Source organism: Camelina sativa, chromosome 1 (assembly GCF_000633955.1).
Source record: "Camelina sativa cultivar DH55 chromosome 1, Cs, whole genome shotgun sequence".
Taxonomy (NCBI): Eukaryota; Viridiplantae; Streptophyta; class Magnoliopsida; order Brassicales; family Brassicaceae; genus Camelina; species Camelina sativa.
Genome location: NC_025685.1, coordinates 1,881,819 through 1,901,031, shown reverse-complemented (window position 1 = coordinate 1,901,031; position 19,213 = coordinate 1,881,819). Strand labels below are relative to the sequence as shown.

The window sequence follows — 19,213 nt, the reverse complement described above, 5'->3', positions numbered from 1 at the left end:
CTCAACCTTTTTTTTTTTTTTTTTTTTTTTTTTTTTTTTTTNTATTACATTAAATAATTTATTAAGTTGAAAAAAAAAACATTATATAATTAAATTTTTAATTTTTAACAAAAATGTTTCTAATGAAATGAATTACCAAAAAAGAAGAAGATTCTATCAGTGACTTTACTTAGGAAGGCCTTGTAGAAAAATAGTAAAACGCTTGTATATGGAGGAGCCACAACAAATAAGAGACGGACTCAAAACGTTCTATTTTGTTGTCACACTTAGACTATAGTCTTTGGTAATTTCACCTTAGTTTTTCAAAAAAAAAAAAAACAATTAAATTTGACAATTTGTAACAGACAGAACAAAGAAGAAACTCAACACTTAAAAATTAACATTATCCAAGAGGAAAAAGTTTCATTAGGGTATTTCACTTCGATACCCATAGTAGCCACATTTAAAAAAACAAATACCCCAACAACGACCTCTCATGCTCCCCCGATCCAAACCAGACCAAAACCGGCTCGAACACCCCGCACGGTCACCCACCAAACGGGGGGAGGCTGTCTCTCTCCAAACCATTACATACCATTTTTGTGTTTTTAGATTATCAATTCATCACATAACTTGAGCATGTAGTTTTCAGGTTTTCTCAAATATCATCAAATTCCCAATGTTTTTTTTTCTTTTTATCTTTTTGGTTTTGTCCAACGTTCATGAGAATTGCCCGCCGGTGACGGGTACTGACTCGATTCTTACGATGATCCTCCTCCACCACCGTGCCTCTGATGGAAGCTTCCAGACCCTTCGTTGAATGAAGATGTCCAAATGTTTTGTTCTCTTTCCATCTGATTAACCGGGTAGGATTGTTGCGATTGCATATAAGGATCTCTCTCCCATATGTTAAACCGGATAAAACCGCTCCCGCCTGCCTGATCCGAAGAAGATGAAGTTGATCCCATCCCGGAAGCTATTCCTCTAGTGGCCCTCCGGCCAGATGGGAATACAGGCCCTCGAGACACTATAGGCAAATCCGGCTGGTGTGACTGTGCAGACGACTGTTGGTAATAGGCTTGAAGAGCTTGCATTCTGTCTCGGGTACGAGCGTTGCTTCCTGGAAATGCTGGTGTCCTCGGAACTGATGCCACTGAACTACCCGCTCTACCACTTGAACTGCACAAACCAGCCAGCCATTAGATACAAGAAAGCATATATATGATAGATAATAAAAGGTCATATTGGTAAACCTGTGGCACCACGAGATAACAGGTTTTTTCGAATCACAGTTTATTTGCAGGTTTGTTCATTATTCCAATCCGCAAGATTATGAAATATGAAAAAGCATATGAAATATGCCAATGCACAAGTTCAAATTCGAATTCGGTGAGCACTATAGTTTCTTTATGTTATAGAATGTTATGAAGAAATTCTCAAAACGTTTGTAATTGAGGTCATCTTCTATGATCATTAGTGACATATCTAAGGCAAGACAGAAAATTTTGTATACCTGTGACCATGAAATGGACGCATGAAATGTGGCGGTCTGGATCTGATCACATCTGAGCCGTTAGCTCGGGAAGTCCTCGCAGAGGCTGGTGGAGGCGTGGGCGGAGTTGGACTGCCCACGTGAGCGCCAGAAGCAGAGAAATGCTGTGGCGGTGGGGGTGGAGGCGGATGATATTCCCAGCCGTGATAGTGTGGATCCACAGGGAAACCATAAGGAGTTGGAACTTCACCAGAGACCGAAGAGCCTGTGTTCCAGTGACTACTGAAACTTGAACTGTCTGAAACGCCTGCAGTACCACCGCTGCTTGAGGAAGACGAATGAACCGGGCCAAAATAGGTAACATATGGACATGGATGACCTGCGGTTGGCGCTGCTGGTTCAGAATAGTAACCTTGCTGTCCCAAAAGATCGTGATCTGTGCCATGCAATTAAAATTAATAGGTTGTTAAACCCAAATTCCAGAAAAGTGAGAAGAAGATAATGGCGAGCAAAAAAAAGAAAATAATAATCAATCTGACAATAGTCTTACATGAACTCGGCGTAAATTCTCCATCCCTACAAAGTTTAAAACAAATTTATCAGCAAAGAAGGGAAAAGAATGCCATTTTTTGATTGCCAAAAGTAGCAGAAAAGAGAGCTAAACGGGTTTTCATGTAGTTGCTTACTCGAAAGAAGGAAGACGTGCTGAGCTTCCAAATGGGCACCAGTGAACTCCAAAAGACTGCAAAGAAACATAAACACAAGGTAATTTAGAGATGGAACATGATTCCAGCAATCTTTAGATAATAAAAACTCAGCACATGAGGCAAAGAAGTGAAAAGTAATGAAGAAACGCAATAGAATATTTGAGATGGATCGGATTACGAGTTTCTTACCAATTCAGAGTATGTTCCAATATCATAAATATCTTCTTCATGAACCCAATCCTCGACATTGAATTCAGGATATGAACGACAACCGTTTGCGTAAAGCCACTGGCCCTTTTCAACTTTCCGACAGTTGGGGCATTGCATCACGCCCTTTGCATTGAATGCTGAACCAATACAGTCTTGACAACAAAGAAACCAGATGTGGAGTTAGATGGCTTTGCGAAAACCATAAGAAACCAAACGTAAAGCATATATTGCACGATAGCTCAAACTTTTATCTAAAAAGCACTCATGAGGAGAGCTTGGCCGGTTTATGAATAAGAAACACACAGATACAGCTATCTAGACACCCAAGATTAGCATACAAAGAGCAAAGAATTAGGGCTCATATGCACTTGCGAGCTAATCATTCCTACATAGACCATGTTAATCAAGAGCACATAATAATGCATGTAGAATGAAACACGAATATGCTAAGATACTGAGCTACTACATGCATCAAAAAAAGGTGGAGAGAACAATATTGGCAGTTGCAATGAAATAGTGATCGAACCATAATTGATACTATATCCGTAACCTCACATAATAATAATTAATTCGACCAGATCAAAACTATATCCAAGCATGAATCGATTAGCTTCAGAGCTCAATATACCCCAAACATCATCTTTATAACAAACAAAAAAAAGAGCCACAGCACACAAACGGTAGATCTGGATGACTCAAATCAAAATCTGAAGCAGATTATTCTTTTTTAAAGCAAAAAAAATCAAATTCAATCAAATCAAAGAAAAGAGAGAGAGAGAGAGAGAGAGAGAGAGAGAGAGAGAGTAAATAGAAGTTTACCTAGATGGAACTGATGGTCACATTGAAGATTAGCCCAGGCTCGATCGCCGTTTTTAACAACGGCCTCGAGACAAATCGAACACGAAACCGAACCAAAACCATCACCTTCGTCGGCGAGATCATTATCGCCGAAATTGAATTTGTTACCTTTATTGCCTAAACCCATCACCAAAATCCAAAATCAAAACTACCCCAAATCTCAAAAACCTTTTTTTGTTCTTTCTTTTGAATCAACCACACCAAAAAAACAAAAAAAAAAAAAAAAAAANAAAAAAAAAAAAAAAAAATCACTCTCGGTCACCCCAATTTCTTAACGTTTCGTCTCGATTCGATCAGATTATTTACAATATGATGAATCTGTGAAGAAGTATCTTCGATCGTCACCACCAGAGAAGAGAGAACCCAGAAGAAAGAAAAAGTTGGCTCTTTGATATATATATTTTTTTTGGTTTTGAGTTTTTTTTTTTTTTTTTTTTTTTTTGTTGGTTCTTCTTCTCTTTCAGATTGCGTTATGTTTTGTGTGAGAGAGAAAGATTGGGTTACGGGGTAAGAAAGAAGCAATGACCGCTGTCCAAAGTAAGACTACTACAATGGACGGTTCTGATTTATTCTTACGGATTTGTTTTTAACTTTTTATTTTAATTTTTATTTACATCACCTGTCTGCTCTAGTGCTCTGCTTCCCCCAAGCTATTTTTCCCTTTTTCTTTTCTTTTCCTTTTTTAAAAAAGAAAACAAAACAAATTGGATATATAAAATAGTGGTAATTAACTTTACGTAAATTTAAATTACCATATTGGTAATTACTCTTTCTATTTTTGGCTCTCTTAAATGACTTTGGTTTTCAGTCTGATTATTATTTATCTGGTAAAAGAAATACTTTTGATTCCGATTAAAATGTTATTATCGACTATATGAATTATACATATTGGATTTTCACAATGTATGATAACAAATGCCAATAAAACGGTATGATAACAAATGCCAATAAAACAAAATAATGAGAATTTATGTGATTATGTCATGCTAGATTTTCAATTTGGTTCGAATAAATTTTACTCGTTTTTTGTCTGAAAAAAAAAATAGAGAAACACATCTTAATACTTATAATAATATGCGTAACCACTTGAACTTGAAGTATATTATTTTATTACTACTAGTAGTAGGACTAATATTTTGTGGCCACATTATTTTGACATATTTTGTGAGTTTTGAAATATTATTTTGTTACAAAGACGCATTTTGCTGCCCTTTTTATTCTTTTGCAACTATTTCAGTGTAATATAAATCATATAGAAAAGTTTTTTTTTTTTTTTGAACGAGTACTATTTTGTGTCGGCATTTAATCATTCCCTCACAATTTCCTATACGAAAATATTACAAATATGGGAAAATAACTTTTGAAGGTAAATAGTAGTCAAAAATAGTTTAAGCTAGTCCACAATGTGACGATGTTCCCGAGCGAATTATTGAGTCCACCATCACATGCCCCTAAAGTAGTGTTTATTCCCGCCGACTTTTTGCAGCTCTAGCTCCCTACTCCTCCTCCTAGTTATCAATTTCCCCTCTTTTACTTTACTTTTTACAGTGAAAAGTATTTATCCAAACAGTTACTATATTTAGGTGAATCGAACATAGTTTTCATAAAGTTGGTTCTTGTCGATAACCACCAGTTTGAAAAGAAAAAAAATATATAATCAATGGGTTTGACAACTCAAAGACTCAAATGAACTGTTAAGATTAATGGTTTTGTTTTTGTTTAATGAATTTTTTTCTTCTAACAACGGTTAAGATTCAATTAGCGTAAATAAGCACTTCTGATTTAACAAAGGAGGTTTTCCTATTTCTTTTTTTTTTTTGGGTTATATTCCTTTTTCTTATAGGAAAAAAAGAAATAAGCCGAAAAGGAAAAGGAAACAAGACAATGACTCTTCTATAAATATACTTGTTCTCTCTTCTCTTCTTTTCACCAAATTTTCTCTACTACTCTCTAAAGTTTATCGATCAAATCAGCGAAAGAAAAAAAAAACTTACAACACATAAACCTCTCTTTAGCTCTCTTCAAACATGTTGGTTTACCAAGATATTCTTACAGGTATACTATACTGCTTCTGGTTCATGTAGTGAATTACGATATTGGTATTTACGATTTAGTGTTTCGTTTTCTAGGGATTTTTTACTCACGCCTTGTGATCATCCAACCTCGATTGTATTTATTAATCCCCATATTGATATTTGTATTGTATGTATTGTTTGTGTCAGAAGCTAAAGTTTGTCTCTCTTTTTTGATCAAACAGGCGATGAGCTTCTCTCTGATTCCTTTCCTTACAAGGAACTCGAAAACGGCATGTTATGGGAAGTTGAAGGAAAGGTACTATTTTTATCTAAAGCTTTGACTTTCTTTATTAACGATCAGCGCGCTGGTTGAAATTAAAGTTGATGTATTGTTATGTGTTTTTGTTGTTCATCAGTGGGTTGTGAAAGGAGCTATGGATTTTGACATTGGTGCGAATCCATCGGCTGAGGAAGGCGGTGAAGACGAAGGAGTCGATGATCAAGCTGTCAAGGTTGTTGATATCCTCGATACTTTTAGGCTTCAGGTAATAATATTCAAAGGACCTTTTTAATCTTCAATTATTTTCATGTAAGAATACCTTATGAGATTAACACTTGGGTAAATTATTCTGGCAGGAGCAACCATCGTTTGATAAGAAACAATTTGTGATGTTCATGAAAAGATACATTAAGCAACTAAGCCCTAAGCTGGACTCGGAAAAGCTAGAGCTGTTCAAGAAACACATTGAGAGTGCCACCAAATTTTTGATGTCAAAGCTCAAAGACTTCCAATTGTAAGGATCCTCTCTCTTTTACTTTTTTTTTTTCTTCAATTTCCTTTTTTTTTTTTGTTTATTTGTCTAATTGGTGATTACTTTTTAACAAACGTGACAGCTTTGTGGGAGAGAGCATGGACGGAGAAGAAGGGAGCTTAGTGTTTGCTTACTACAGAGAAGGAGCCACTGATCCTACTTTCCTCTACTTAGCCTACGGCTTGAAGGAGATCAAGTGCTGAATATGTTTCCTCTCTTTTTTTCTTCTTCAAAGCTATACACAATTTATTTTGGAGGTTTTACTTTTTGCTAGTTGTCGATTTCTTGTGTGTCTTTTGGGATTAATCTATTGAGATATTTTACCATTTTAGTGTGAAATTTCTAACTTTTGCCTGATTAGTGGAATTGGATAGAAATTGATTACAATATACATACTCCTGAAATTTTCTTTTAAATACATGCTGATTTCATATATAATAGAAAAGGTCTAATTATAAACCATGAACCATTAGAAGATTCAAAAAAAAAAATTCAGAAGAAAGTAGATGAACACAATTAAATGTAATTTGATAGTAGATATTCTGATTCGAAATTTTCAAAAGATCCAAGTCGTAATAAGGGTACAAGTAAAACTAGTTGAAAGATAAACGGCAGCAAGAAATATAAATGATGGGAGAGAGATCAGGCATAGTAGTTCAAGCTTGCTCTCTTCTTGGCTGATACCTTCATTGAAATCCTCATGGTTGACCTGAGTGTGTTTCCTCTCTCTGTTTTCTTCTTCAAACTAAACAAAGTTGTCGATTTCTATTGTCTTTTGGGTTAACCACTGAGATTTTTTACCATATTATGTTGGAGTGAAATTTTTAACTTCTGTTTAGTGCAATTGGATAGAAAATTGGTTATAAATACACATACTCCTCAAAATTTAATTTTTACAAACATAATAATTTCATAACAAAAAAGGTCTAATTATAAACCATTAGAGATTCAATTTTTTTTCAAAAGAAGTAGATGAACACAATTAAATATTTTTTGATAATTGATATCCTGATTCGAAAGTTTTAAAAAGATCCAAATCGGAATGAGGGTACAAGTAAAAAACTAGTTGAAAGATAAACGGCATAGAGAAATATAAAGGATGAGGAGAGATCAGGCATAGTAGTTCAAGCTTGCTTTCTTCTTGGCCTGGACTTGGATGATACCTTCATTGAAGTCTTCATGGTTCACCTGAACACACACAACAATTACAGGGAACAACCTTCAAAAACAAGACTAAAGTCCAAACGTAAAGCTTAAAATCCATTAAGAGTTTTGTATAATTTTACCTCTGTGGCATCACGGCGAAGAGCTAACATACCAGCCTCTACACACACTGCTTTCAGCTGAGCTCCATTGAAATCATCGGTTGATCTTGCAAGCTCCTCAAAGTTGACGTCTGGGTGGACATTCATCTTCCTCGAGTGAATCTGGATTCGTTCAGTAGGGTTAGTTGATATATGTCAAGCGTATACTTATCAAGGGTCATGTTTAAAAAATGGGAGAGACAAACCTGCAAGATCCTGGCTCTTGCTTCTTCTGTTGGGTGTGGGAACTCTATCTTTCTGTCTAGTCGACCAGAACGCATGAGGGCTGGGTCCAGAATATCTGCACGGTTAGTGGCTGCAATCACCTGAAAAATTGAGAGGTATGATTGTTAATGTGGGAGAGGACTCAAAGAGAATACGGATTAGTGTGTAGAATAATGGATAAAGACTCTCACCTTAATACGTTCATCGCTGCTGAATCCATCAAGTTGATTGAGCAACTCCAACATAGTTCTTTGCACTTCCCTGTCTCCGCTGACTTCACTGTATTCTCAGCCAAAGAATGTGGTTTAGTAAACAGTAGGGGAAGTGCAGGATAGATTAACTAGAATCAGCAAAGGATTTGTACCTGTCGAAACGCTTTGTACCAATGGCATCGATTTCATCTATGAAGATAATGCACGGAGCTTTCTCTTTGGCAAGTTGAAAGGCATCACGGACAAGCTTTGCTCCGTCTCCAATGAACATCTGTATATACATGGATATATGTCATCAAGTCATTACAACCAAGTAACATTGTAGTTCTTCATATGTATTTATTGTTGTCACTCACACTACGATCTTATATCCAGACAGAGTACAGAATTCTAAAGAGATGAGGATTAAATGTGACACTCATAAGTACCTGGACCAATTGAGGGCCTGCCAATTTAAGGAAGGTGGCATTGGTCTGTGCTGCGCAGGCACGAGCCATTAAAGTTTTACCAGTTCCTGGAGGACCATACAAGAGCACTCCCTTTGGTGGACGAACACCCAGCTTCTCAAAACGTTCCTTGTGTGTCATGGGAAGCACAATGGCCTCTACAAGCTCTTGGATCTGTTCCATAAATTAACTCAATTAGAATCAATATGCAACACGCTGAAGGAAATAAATTATGCCTGACAAACACATGGATAAACTTGCCTGCTTCTCCAGTCCTCCAATGTCATTGTAATCTTCGGTTGGTTTTTCATCTACCTCCATGGCTTTAACCCTAGAATCATACTCGGATGGCAAGGTATCCAGAATCAAGTAGCTATCTTTATTAACTCCAACCAAGTCACCAGGTTTCAAACTATCAGGGTCCACAAGTCCAACCACTGGTAGAAAGATGGTCTGCAGTCCACATCAAGACAGACAAGGATTAGCTCAAACATGAAACGGGATGAGAACAAGAAAATGTAGAAAATATATCTAGAGAATGGATATGGAAGTCTCACCTGCCGTGTAGACGTTTTCAAAACAACACATTTTCCTTTCCGTTGAGAGTCAAGATCAATATTTGCGCCGTCTTCCTCAGCATCATCTTCCGGATTCATCTCCAGAATCTAACAGCATGAGATGGAATCACAACAGTTAGACTTCAAATCCAAGTAGGTAAAGTTATAAATAACATAACATTTACAACCCATAACATAACTAACAATGTAAAACTCTTTAGGAGAGTAAGGTAGCTGCCAAACAAACCAAAACTTAGACAAACAAGACTAAAATAAAAATAAAACTTGTTGAATACCTCCACAATGTTGCCAACCAAATAAGGGAGCTGCTTGTTGAGTTTAATCTTCTCCTGGTTCTCCTTTATCTTCTCCTTATAAGAATCGCATTCTAGATTTGTTCTTTGTGTATCTTCCTGAATCCCAATTAAAGAAGAAAAAAAAAAAATCATCATATTATGCCATGACATCTCCTTAAACCCAGAACGCAAATAAGATCAAAGAACGAAATTGAATCAGAAACCCAATTTGCAATAAGAAAGAATCAAATCAATCTCAGTTCTATTGAAAATCCAAAAGGTTGAGGTAATATACACCAAGAAATCACCAGACCGGGCATCGAATTAAAGGTCTAGTACATCTCATGCTTCCAAGGATTACACTAAACTCAAACCCTAGACCCGTAAGAGCGAGAAATCAAAACCAGATTGGAGCATAACCTTACTCGAATCTGAAGAAATCATTGAATATAAACTACGTCCTATAGTTACGAAGCAAAAGGAGATCGAGAGAGAGAGAGAGATAGATTGGGGGGAACGAACCTTGAGAATTCGAATCTCGTTGTCGAGGAGACGAGTAGCTCTGGTGATATCTTCGGTGGACATGGAGGCGAGCTGATCCTCTTCGAAGCTTGTCGTGTCTTCAACCATAGGAGTAGCCATTTCAATACCCAAATCGGAAGGACAGAGAGATCGCGAGGATGAAGAGTTAGGGGTTTCAGAGGAGCGAGCGAGAGTTCTCAGCGAGCGACTATGATAAAAAGAAAAATAAAAAAAGGGGAGAAGACGAGAAGCAAAAAGAAAATAAATAACCAAAAATTAAAAATATAATAAAACAATAAATAAAATAAAAAAATAATAGGAAAACTTGTCTTCAAAGAAATGCATACGATAAAGCCTCTGGAGGAGTTAGAGTCTTTCTCGTAGTTATCTTCATGTTAGTGTTATTTAACGTTGGGATGATTTTGATGGTAATTTATAAAAATAATTTCATAAAGAGTTCTCCAAAAAAAAAATATGAAGAACCAAACTCCCAAAGTTAACACCATCTATTAGAATTTCGAACAAGTTCTCCGTTTTAACTCATTAGACATCAAATCCGATGTCGTCCAGCGGTTAGGATATCTGGCTTTCACCCAGGAGACCCGGGTTCGATTCCCGGCATCGGAGCTTTTTTCATGTTTTTTTTTCTCAAACCCTGATGAAATATCGATATGATGCTAGATTCTTCCAACACTTGCATGCGGTTTGTACATTACTCCAAAAAACCAAGAAGATAAAGACAAGACACAACAGAACTAATATCACTGATACTTTTCCCTTCACTTACATAATGGAAATCACACAGAACCTTGACAACCAAATAAAGAACTGGAAGGTGCGAGTTTATAATAAGTCACTTGCCAAGTCCAAGCTCTTTCTCGACCTCTCTTGTTAGGCTAAACTGTAAAGTGTTCTGCCATGGGAACAAAGTTCGTGTCACCGGAAGTTTCCTCCTCAAATCCTGCAAAGTTCCATAATCATCTCAGATAATTTGTCAATACTGTACATAGAGGCTCCCATCGTTGCAGCCACTGAAATTGTTTTTTGGAAGAGACGATTACCTTGAAAGTGTTATCCGGTAATTTAGAATAAGCTACCTAATCATTGGGTCAGATACAAAAAGATTAACAAGACAGGAAATGGTAAAGAACGAGATAAATAATGAGTTGCTATTTGGTAACCTCTAGAGCTGCAAGGTACTCTGTTTCATGGTGCCTGATAATATTGGCTATCGCTATCGCGCAGTCATCTGCAGACTGTAAATGGACGAAGAAATCAACGATAAGATTATATCAGAGCCTACACATATTTGTTCTCTTGGTGTATATTTAATGCTAGCCTGGCCAGACTTCTAGTAAGATTATTGTACGCGATCTCGCAGATAAAATGCATTGGTCAAGTATGTGGATATTGGATGTGATGTGAAGTACCTGAAATATTGTTGAATCTTGGAAATCTTTTTTTGCATCTAATTCCACATTTCCCTCTTCAAAATAATGAGCTCCTACCTGAAGGAATGGAAAGGAGAAATACTTAGAACAAGCTCACTGAACTTCCATTGGCTTTGAATAACGTCAAAGCCAACTTACAGAGAAAACGAAGTCGAGAATGTTACCTGCAGTTTCCCTTTTATGTCAAGCACCTGTGATTCATCCTGGAAATCAATGTTCCATACAGATCTCCAACTTCCATTACTGCAAACACCCTGGATTTAGTCGCACAATATTTCTATGGAGAATAAGTAGAAGGAGGTCATTTTTGTACTCACCAGAAGTTCTGGGGACTTAGTCTCATGGCAGTAATTATAACAACAAACTCAAAGTCGGACCCTAGACCTTCTGTATCTTTCCCCTTCACACAATTAACTGCAGAGATACCTTTCGGATAAGATTCACTAACATATCTCTGGATTTCAGCATCAAGAGCATATCTGTAACGAGCAAAAACAACCTTTTCAGCGGTAAGACAAAAAAAGTGCAGATCAGTCCAGGTTCATTACCCTTTATTCCTAAACTTCTGATAGTGCTTTTCTAATGTTTGCCTTTGTTGCCATTAGAATTGAGGCTATGAGTATATGAGCATTACGAAGTGAATGGTGTGATGCATGAACCTAATCCTAAATCCTACAGCTGAGTGTAAAAACCATACCTGTACTCCTCAATATACAAAGACGGAAGTTCTTCATCATGAGCAGGCCGTACCTTTGTACAAATCTGGTCATAGACAGGAGATGTAAGATTGAATTGGATTCACAGATCATGACACACCATGATGAAGAGCAACTACAATACAATAAAAAAGAATGTACCTGTTTAACATGATCAACTATGGCAACCTGGGCAGTTCTTGGATCAAGGAACTCATTTTCAGTAATCTCACTGTAAGATGAAACTATCACCTGAGACGCAACAAAACAGTTTTACCTAAATCTTGCAGTAATAGAGACATAAAAGAGAGGCACATATCACCAAACTCTAGTTGAATTATCTTAGTGATCCAAAAGGTATTTGTTCATCAGTCATATTTACACAGAGAGAACTGAGATCACAATTCAATAATAACGTTACAGAATTCAACAACATGTTTTCGAACCTGATCCAATTAGCTAAGAATACTAAGAGACTCTTAAAGATAAATTTCGTTAGTTAACTCACATCACCAGCCCTACTGGGCATTTCAAGACAAATCATATGAGATTTGTTGTACACTGGGAATGCCTCCATGGCTGCTTCGTTATAGACTTCCTCATCGCTCAATACCGCCTTTAAATCTGTCGGAAATCCCAAAAAAAAAATCCCAGAAATTGAAACGAATATGTCAAATCACGCCACATTGATCCTCAAAATAGAAATTAAAGAGGGAGAAGATACGATTCCGCATTCCACAAAACAGAGCCACATCAGAACACAATAAGATAACACCAAACGTAAATATATGTATCTATGAGTACCTTTGGCAACGTAATTGATTTCTCCAGCGGGAGCGTTGAGGAGAAACCACTTTGCGATTTCCTTCTTCTGTTCGTAACTTAGTTCCGTCTCCTCCGGTAACTCGTCTTCTTCATCCGCCATAGCTTTCTCTATCTTCTTTTCTCTAGGAGTAGCCGGAGCGAGAAAAGAGAAGTTGCCGCCGTCGATTATCTGGAGGTTACATTGGTCATTGCACCTGACTACACTTTTATCCGTGAAACCGAGATTAAATCACGACCGTTCGTTTTATAATGATGAACCCCAACGGCGTCGTTTGCTTGTAATTAGACTGTGCCACGTTGTCATTCTTACTAAGAAGCGGCGTCGTTTTTACACCAAGTTATATATCCCATCCTTGATCAATTTATATTATGTGCAGTCTTTTTTTCATGATCGGAAGGTTCGCAAAACTGGGATTTTATTGAAGCAAAATATCTAAATTAAAATTCCTAACAAGAGTTTTTAACTAGCAAGTGTGTGTATCTTGTCGTAGTCCACCACGGTTCATAAGATTCACATCCAAATACTCTTTCCATGTCTTTAAAGGCCCGATTTTGGGAGATTCACCCCAACTCTTGTACTCGTTCATAAACAAACCTCTAGCCGCGAAACCCATCATCTCAGTTGAGTCCATGAACTTCTTAATCTTCAAGCTGATCGCTCCTCCTTCAGATGAGGCTCCCCTTTTCGGATATCTGACATTGCCATCATCGGTTTGGGCAGTCTGTTTATTACTGCTGGCTGATGATTCTTCTGAAAACTGTGCTCCCATCCCAAACGAATCCCAATCGACTCTATGTAAGATCTCCGCAGCACGTTCAGAGGATGTTTTGGCGTCGTGTGACATCATAGATTGTTGTTCTAGAGATACTCTATCGACTTGTGCTTTTAAATCGTACAGTCTTTGTCCTATCCTGGAAGAGACTGCATCATACAAGTGTTTCCTCGAGACGTGTTTGGCTCCTTCAGTGCCGAGAATATCATTAAAGTGAATAGGGTCTCCAATGATCACTGTCACCTGCAAAATGTTTAAGGTTCCTAACTTATAATAAAGATTGCAAATACATTAAGCAATGTAATAACCTAATGACAGATTGGTAGCACTACATACTGTCTTGCATTTGAACTCTATACCCCTTCATGGACATTACATTTGCAAATACTCAAAATATGAAACCCCCAATTATTTACAGATCCATTCTTTCTTAAAGCACTAATTATATTTAGATATCACTCAAATCAAGATCAATAAAAGAAAGTTATGAGGGGTCTGTATATAAGGCTTGCCAATCTAGATCGAGGCAACTACCCTGAAAGTTATGGTTTGTTATTGATTTTCTAATTTCGGACGAGCAGAGATAGTTATGCATCAAACTATTAAGAGATCGAAGCCCACAAACAAGGAGACTATTTTCTTTTGGAGACTTAGAAATACTCACTGTCTTGCCAATCCGAGGAACACTGGCTCCAACTGGCATTATATCTTGCATACCAGTATGCACAAATGGAACAACCATGGGGAGAGTATCTGCATCCAAAATCAACCTAAAAGGAAGTATATTCGATGTTTAGCTCGTTGTTATAGAATAAAATGATAAGACACACATCATATAAGGGAACTAAATACAAAGCACATAAGAAACACCTTCCGATACCCCTCTTCGCTGAGCCCATAGTCTTTCCACCATCCCGAGAGCGACTGCCTTCTGGAAAGATGTGAACCCACCCTCCATTGTTTAGTTTAGAAATCGCAATGTCCATTCCCTGCAGAACATATCACACTTGTTTCCATCAGTAAATTTGAATTTAGATAAAACAGCAAGTAAAAATCAAGAAAAGCATATGTTTACCTGCTGATAAATTCCTTCACCACGAGAAACTGGTAAAACTTTGACAGATCGAAAGAAAGCTGAAGTTACAGGGTTTTTAAAACATCTATCCGTAGCACAAAGCGTCCACCTCAAATTACGGGCATCAAGTAGAAGTTTAGGTGGAAGTAGCGAAGCAATGACAAATGGATCATCCACAGATGCAACATGATTGCTAACCTGAAGATGATTTTGGAAACTCATCGGTGTCAGAATACAAGCAGGTTTCTCTAACAACATACCAGAACATAAGTTAACTCGTACCGTTACAAGAGGCTTGTTCTTTGGTCTGTTGAGTAAAGCATCATGGAATTTCTCTAATCCATACACCTAAAAAGACACTAATCTAAGAACACGACAGAAGATAAGAATGAAACTTTAAGGAATCACTAAATCTAAGATGTTCAAACCTGAACACGGTTGAAACCATTCATGAAAACATGACAAGCATTTCCAATGAGGGGAATAGCCACAGCTTGAAGCATCCGGAATAGAGCTGACTCTTCTTCTGCCGTTAAATCTTTAGAAACTGCAATTACAAAAGAGTCACCCAGAATCCAACAAGATAAACGTAGACAAATTCACAGAACCAAATAACAGAGATCCAATAAAGAGGTAGAGATGATTTAAAAACCTCGTCGGCGATAAAAAGCGGGAGGAGAAGGGAGAGATTCACGGCGAAAGTTCCGGAATCGAGTCAGCCAGCGGTGGATAGTGGAAGAGAAGTAACCATCCGGGGACAAAACAGCCGATCGACCACGGTGATCGTCTACGGCGATGCGAAATCGATCACGGAGCTTAAGATTCAACAACAGAGCACTCTTCCATAGATCTGCCTTGTCAACGAATTGAATTCCCATTCTGAAATCGTGATCTCTTATAAAAGGTTTGACTTGAGCAAACGGAAGATTCAATTAGGTAACCGGACGAATGAAACTATTGAATAAAAATTTTCCCGGCGAGTGAGAGAGAGAGAGAGAGAGAGAGAGGTGAGGAGTGACCGACAGAGACAGGCAGATAGAGAGAGAGGTTTACGTGCGAAAGGGTTTGGAGTGCTAACGTGGACGGCGGTGAGTTGTGCGCACGGTAGCAATTGGATCAAGTTTTAGAAACAGATATGGTGGATCAGCGCCGACATGGGCCTAGGCTACCAATATCCGGTAAATAAAAAAAAAAAACCAAATCTTCATGTCTGACCGCTGTTATAATGGTAACAGTAAAATATTCTTATCTAATGTCATCAATTTCCAATTTTTTTAGCAATTTCCTTTTCAACGTGTTAGTATAGTAGTGATTGATTTTATAGTTACGTTTTCTTCTTCCAGCCACATTCTCGCTATCGGGCTTTTCAATAGTCTATTATAGACCTCACAATAAGGCTTTGGCCCAAATAGAATAATATAATTAATGAATCAAAACTAATTGAAGTCTTTTTATCCCACATCGGTCACTCTTACACCTTTTGTGTTTGTTTATATATCAAACGAAACCACATGTTCAACGTCGAGCTAGGTAATATCAAACGAGACCACATATTCAACGTCGAGCTAAGTAACGAGAGCTTGTAACCCGAGTGGGGACGAATAATAAGATGGTGGAACACTGGTTCGGTTCACGAGTCGGGTCTGGTGTTGGCATGTTTCTGAGCTGCCCAGTCCAAGCTGTGAGTAGGCTGTGTGGGTCGAGCGAAAGCTTGGCTCACTTGGTCTCTCTAAAGTCGGAGGGTAATGCGTCAGGCTGGTATTCACAGAGCAGCGAATACTTCCCGCTTGCAGAAGTGGACGGATTACGATTCGGCGCTATCCAGATCCACTAAGGCTCGCTGGCTCGATCTTTCAGCAGTAACCACCATTTTTTTTAACCTTCTTTCTTTAGTTAAATTTTGCAGGTTTGAATGTTGTGTCCCCTCTCAAAAGATGAACTTCATGTTTTTCTCCTAGGCAAGTCTCGGATGGGATCTAGCTCCAGTTCTGTTCACCCTAAATGCAGTGGTGGTACATTCATCTCTTTGCTGTTCTGGAACTTTTTGGAAAGAGATAAACTAAAAGTGATTCTGAAGATCATTTCTTTCTCCAAAAAACAGCTTAGCGAGTTTAGAGAGACCGAGAACTGTGGAACGAGATGGTCTATATACAGGATACTAACAAGATTACATTGATCCAAAATACTGCAACTCAATGCAACAGTCATCTGAATGTTTTCCTGATTGCGAAGCTCTCGTTTCTCTCTTCAACTCAGAGAACATCACCATTCAACTTACAGGACTTCATAACATTAGTAGGTTGAGTAGCTCCTTTGCGTCTATTACTCTATTTGCAACTTTGATCATCAAAAGAAAAAGGAATCCGATTGGACTCTTGTTACATAGCACAACCGAAGAAAACTAAATGTCAGCTTTGTCCAATGAACTCGTCCATCCAAATTGTTTTTTTTTTGTTTTTGTTTTTGGTCGGAAGTTATTATACCTCAAACAAGAAAGCTTTTATACAATCAATAATCCCAACTTAGATTACACAACTTTTAGATTATTAAACGAAACAACGAAAGTTTAAAAGAACGAAGAAACAAAAGAAACAGAACCAGGGACCAGTCGCTAACAAGGATCCGATTCACTGTAATCCCACCAAAACAAAACAAAAGAACACACTACCAAACACCGAAATCAATCAAGTGGATGGAACTCCAAAGGCTCGGCCACAGCTTTCTCCTCTGAGAAGATTTTAGAGATCCTCTCAGTTGGAACCAATGGCATGTACGATGTGACCCTGTACCCTTTCTCTGCAGCCTTAACGACAGTATCATTGTACTTCTCAGAGCAGAAAGCAGCAGTTGGTACAGCAACTTGAGCAAGCCTTGGGAACAGAGGAAGCTGGTTCAACCTCTTCCAAGCTGAAACGGCACATTGCTCTGCTTTCGGCTCGTAGTTTGCATACAACTCCTTAGCGGCAGGCTCGTACTTGGTGTAGACGGATTTAGCCATACCAGAAGCGGTTTCAACAACACCAGCACGTCGAAGCTCAGTTGCCAACGCACGGGCCACAATGGGTGCTATCTGAGCAGCTGAGATAGCCTGAGCAGACACCTGTTTGACAACTGGTGGGACACGGCGATCAAGCTCAGTCACAGACATGCCAACCTGCAAATCACCAAGATGGTTCAATACAAGACAAAGAGAATAAACCACACAAGCTTTTACTGTATCTCTAATTGTATCAAAATAAGTATAGGGAGATGTTCAGATTATACCTTCTGGTCCATGTATTTAAGGACCTCGACAGGGACGTCTTGGTACTTCTCGTAGACAGGACCAACAACAGTCTTGACAGCACCTTCAACAGATTCAACACCAGGTTTCAAAGGACCAGACTTGTCCTTGGCCTTAGCGTAAATAAGAGCAAAACCAAGCAGAGCTTCAACAGCAGCAGCTTGCACGAACTGCAAGTACTTCAACCTCTCTTTCTCTTCCTTTGTCTGTACAAAAATTCAAGAAATTTAAAAACATGCAATTAGCCCACAAAACTTCTTTCTTTTTTATTCTAATCTTCTAAATAAATTAAAAAAACATTTACTACGATCTGTACAATACCCAAATGCATGTTAAGCAAAAATTACAAATTAAATCCAAAATTCCAATCACAGAAACGAAAAAAATCCAAGATTTGAGATGTAAATCGAAGATAAACGAGAGAGATATATCTTAAAATCGATTGATAGGGTTTCAGAATAACGAAATTACCATATCGAGTTTAGGTTGATTGAGATCCGTTTGAGCAGCCATGGATGCTTATCGAGAAAAGGAGTTTTCGATTGGAGATTTCTTGAAGAAGTTTTTTAAAATTGACTTTTTTGATATTGACGAACAAAACAAAGCAATGGTGATGAGAAATTGTCGTACCCTAGATTCGTTTTATAGTAAAGGAGTTTCGCACGTGTAAGACTACGCGTGTAAGCGTGTGATCTAATTGGGTCGGTTAGGAGCGTGTTTTTATTTTTTCGTTAACGATTCATATTCAGTGGGCCGTTGACGACTTGTGGGTTAAAGTAAACGCATGTTGCTAAGAAAAAGGAAACAATAAAATAAGTTATTTATTTTATAACAATTATAGAAAATTATCAAACGTTTTCCAAAAATAAATTATGGAAAATTATCAGACGTTTACCAAAAAAAAAAAAGGTACAAGAATAATCTAGAAGTATCTGGAAGACAGATTCTAGCTATTCTAACGATGAGCCTTTGACTCTTTTGACTCTCTTGAAAGTGAAACGAGGAATTATTATATAACCACGAATGTATACATTAAGATGCATCAAAACAGAATTTGTACAACATCATTATTCAGAAGGAAATCATTTTTCTCTTAAATGATTTGAGAAGCGTACGAATCTATCTACCAAACCAAAAAAGAAACAACAAACGGCCAACCTTTTGTAACAACTGATGTGTTCTTCTTGAAAGATTCGTACTTTAGAATTAGACAAGTACCTAAACCATAGTGAAAAGGAGATTTTTTCATGTATTATCGACCCTACAACACAAAAATGTTTAAAAGCCCACTACATTGTAGTATTACGTTAATAATACCAACAACAACAACAACAACAACAAAAAATACTTAAGTCACGTGATCATTTATGACAACATCCCGTGATTTGGCCAACTACACTCAGAAAAAATTGCGATGTTGAGTTTCTTCTGACATCCTGTGGTTCTCTCCGCAAAATAGCACTTTCTTGTATCTCT

At 37.7% G+C, this 19,213-nt stretch overlaps 6 protein-coding genes and 1 non-coding gene across 7 annotated transcripts; 2 read left to right on the top strand and 5 right to left on the bottom strand.

Moving 5' to 3' along the window:
- Positions 355 to 3,450, bottom strand: LOC104713256 (leukocyte receptor cluster member 8 homolog). The gene is made up of 6 exons (XM_010430375.1): positions 3,208 to 3,450; positions 2,368 to 2,540; positions 2,158 to 2,213; positions 2,022 to 2,047; positions 1,493 to 1,907; positions 355 to 1,158 (listed from the first exon to the last, which is right to left on the bottom strand). Exons 1-6 carry the CDS (start codon positions 3,371 to 3,373, stop codon positions 741 to 743), a joined length of 1,254 nt encoding a protein of 417 aa, XP_010428677.1. The 5' UTR covers positions 3,374 to 3,450; the 3' UTR covers positions 355 to 740.
- Positions 5,196 to 6,365, top strand: LOC104713166 (translationally controlled tumor protein 2). Its single transcript, XM_010430267.2, has 5 exons — positions 5,196 to 5,301; positions 5,504 to 5,577; positions 5,678 to 5,806; positions 5,898 to 6,055; positions 6,156 to 6,365. Exons 1-5 carry the CDS (start codon positions 5,274 to 5,276, stop codon positions 6,274 to 6,276), a joined length of 510 nt encoding a protein of 169 aa, XP_010428569.1. The 5' UTR covers positions 5,196 to 5,273; the 3' UTR covers positions 6,277 to 6,365.
- Positions 7,047 to 9,876, bottom strand: LOC104713073 (26S protease regulatory subunit 6A homolog A). Its single transcript, XM_010430152.2, has 10 exons — positions 9,636 to 9,876; positions 9,114 to 9,230; positions 8,818 to 8,925; positions 8,522 to 8,713; positions 8,243 to 8,434; positions 7,967 to 8,085; positions 7,794 to 7,881; positions 7,584 to 7,703; positions 7,360 to 7,500; positions 7,047 to 7,261 (listed from the first exon to the last, which is right to left on the bottom strand). Exons 1-10 carry the CDS (start codon positions 9,753 to 9,755, stop codon positions 7,184 to 7,186), a joined length of 1,275 nt encoding a protein of 424 aa, XP_010428454.1. The 5' UTR covers positions 9,756 to 9,876; the 3' UTR covers positions 7,047 to 7,183.
- Positions 10,191 to 10,262, top strand: TRNAE-UUC. Its single transcript has one exon. It is a non-coding gene; the product is annotated as a tRNA-Glu (tRNA).
- On the bottom strand, positions 10,300 to 12,801 carry LOC104712982 (F-actin-capping protein subunit alpha). Its single transcript, XM_010430038.1, has 10 exons — positions 12,586 to 12,801; positions 12,290 to 12,405; positions 11,944 to 12,033; positions 11,784 to 11,848; positions 11,404 to 11,565; positions 11,251 to 11,329; positions 11,066 to 11,143; positions 10,817 to 10,891; positions 10,697 to 10,732; positions 10,300 to 10,596 (listed from the first exon to the last, which is right to left on the bottom strand). The coding sequence occupies exons 1-10, from the start codon at positions 12,704 to 12,706 to the stop codon at positions 10,489 to 10,491; spliced, it is 930 nt and encodes a 309-aa protein (XP_010428340.1). The 5' UTR covers positions 12,707 to 12,801; the 3' UTR covers positions 10,300 to 10,488.
- Positions 13,004 to 15,578, bottom strand: LOC104712898 (tafazzin). The gene is made up of 7 exons (XM_010429923.2): positions 15,107 to 15,578; positions 14,883 to 15,001; positions 14,737 to 14,802; positions 14,455 to 14,652; positions 14,250 to 14,368; positions 14,044 to 14,149; positions 13,004 to 13,622 (listed from the first exon to the last, which is right to left on the bottom strand). Exons 1-7 carry the CDS (start codon positions 15,330 to 15,332, stop codon positions 13,071 to 13,073), a joined length of 1,386 nt encoding a protein of 461 aa, XP_010428225.1. The 5' UTR covers positions 15,333 to 15,578; the 3' UTR covers positions 13,004 to 13,070.
- Positions 16,929 to 18,357, bottom strand: LOC104712806 (REF/SRPP-like protein At3g05500). The gene is made up of 3 exons (XM_010429815.1): positions 18,209 to 18,357; positions 17,719 to 17,943; positions 16,929 to 17,608 (listed from the first exon to the last, which is right to left on the bottom strand). The coding sequence occupies exons 1-3, from the start codon at positions 18,248 to 18,250 to the stop codon at positions 17,135 to 17,137; spliced, it is 741 nt and encodes a 246-aa protein (XP_010428117.1). The 5' UTR covers positions 18,251 to 18,357; the 3' UTR covers positions 16,929 to 17,134.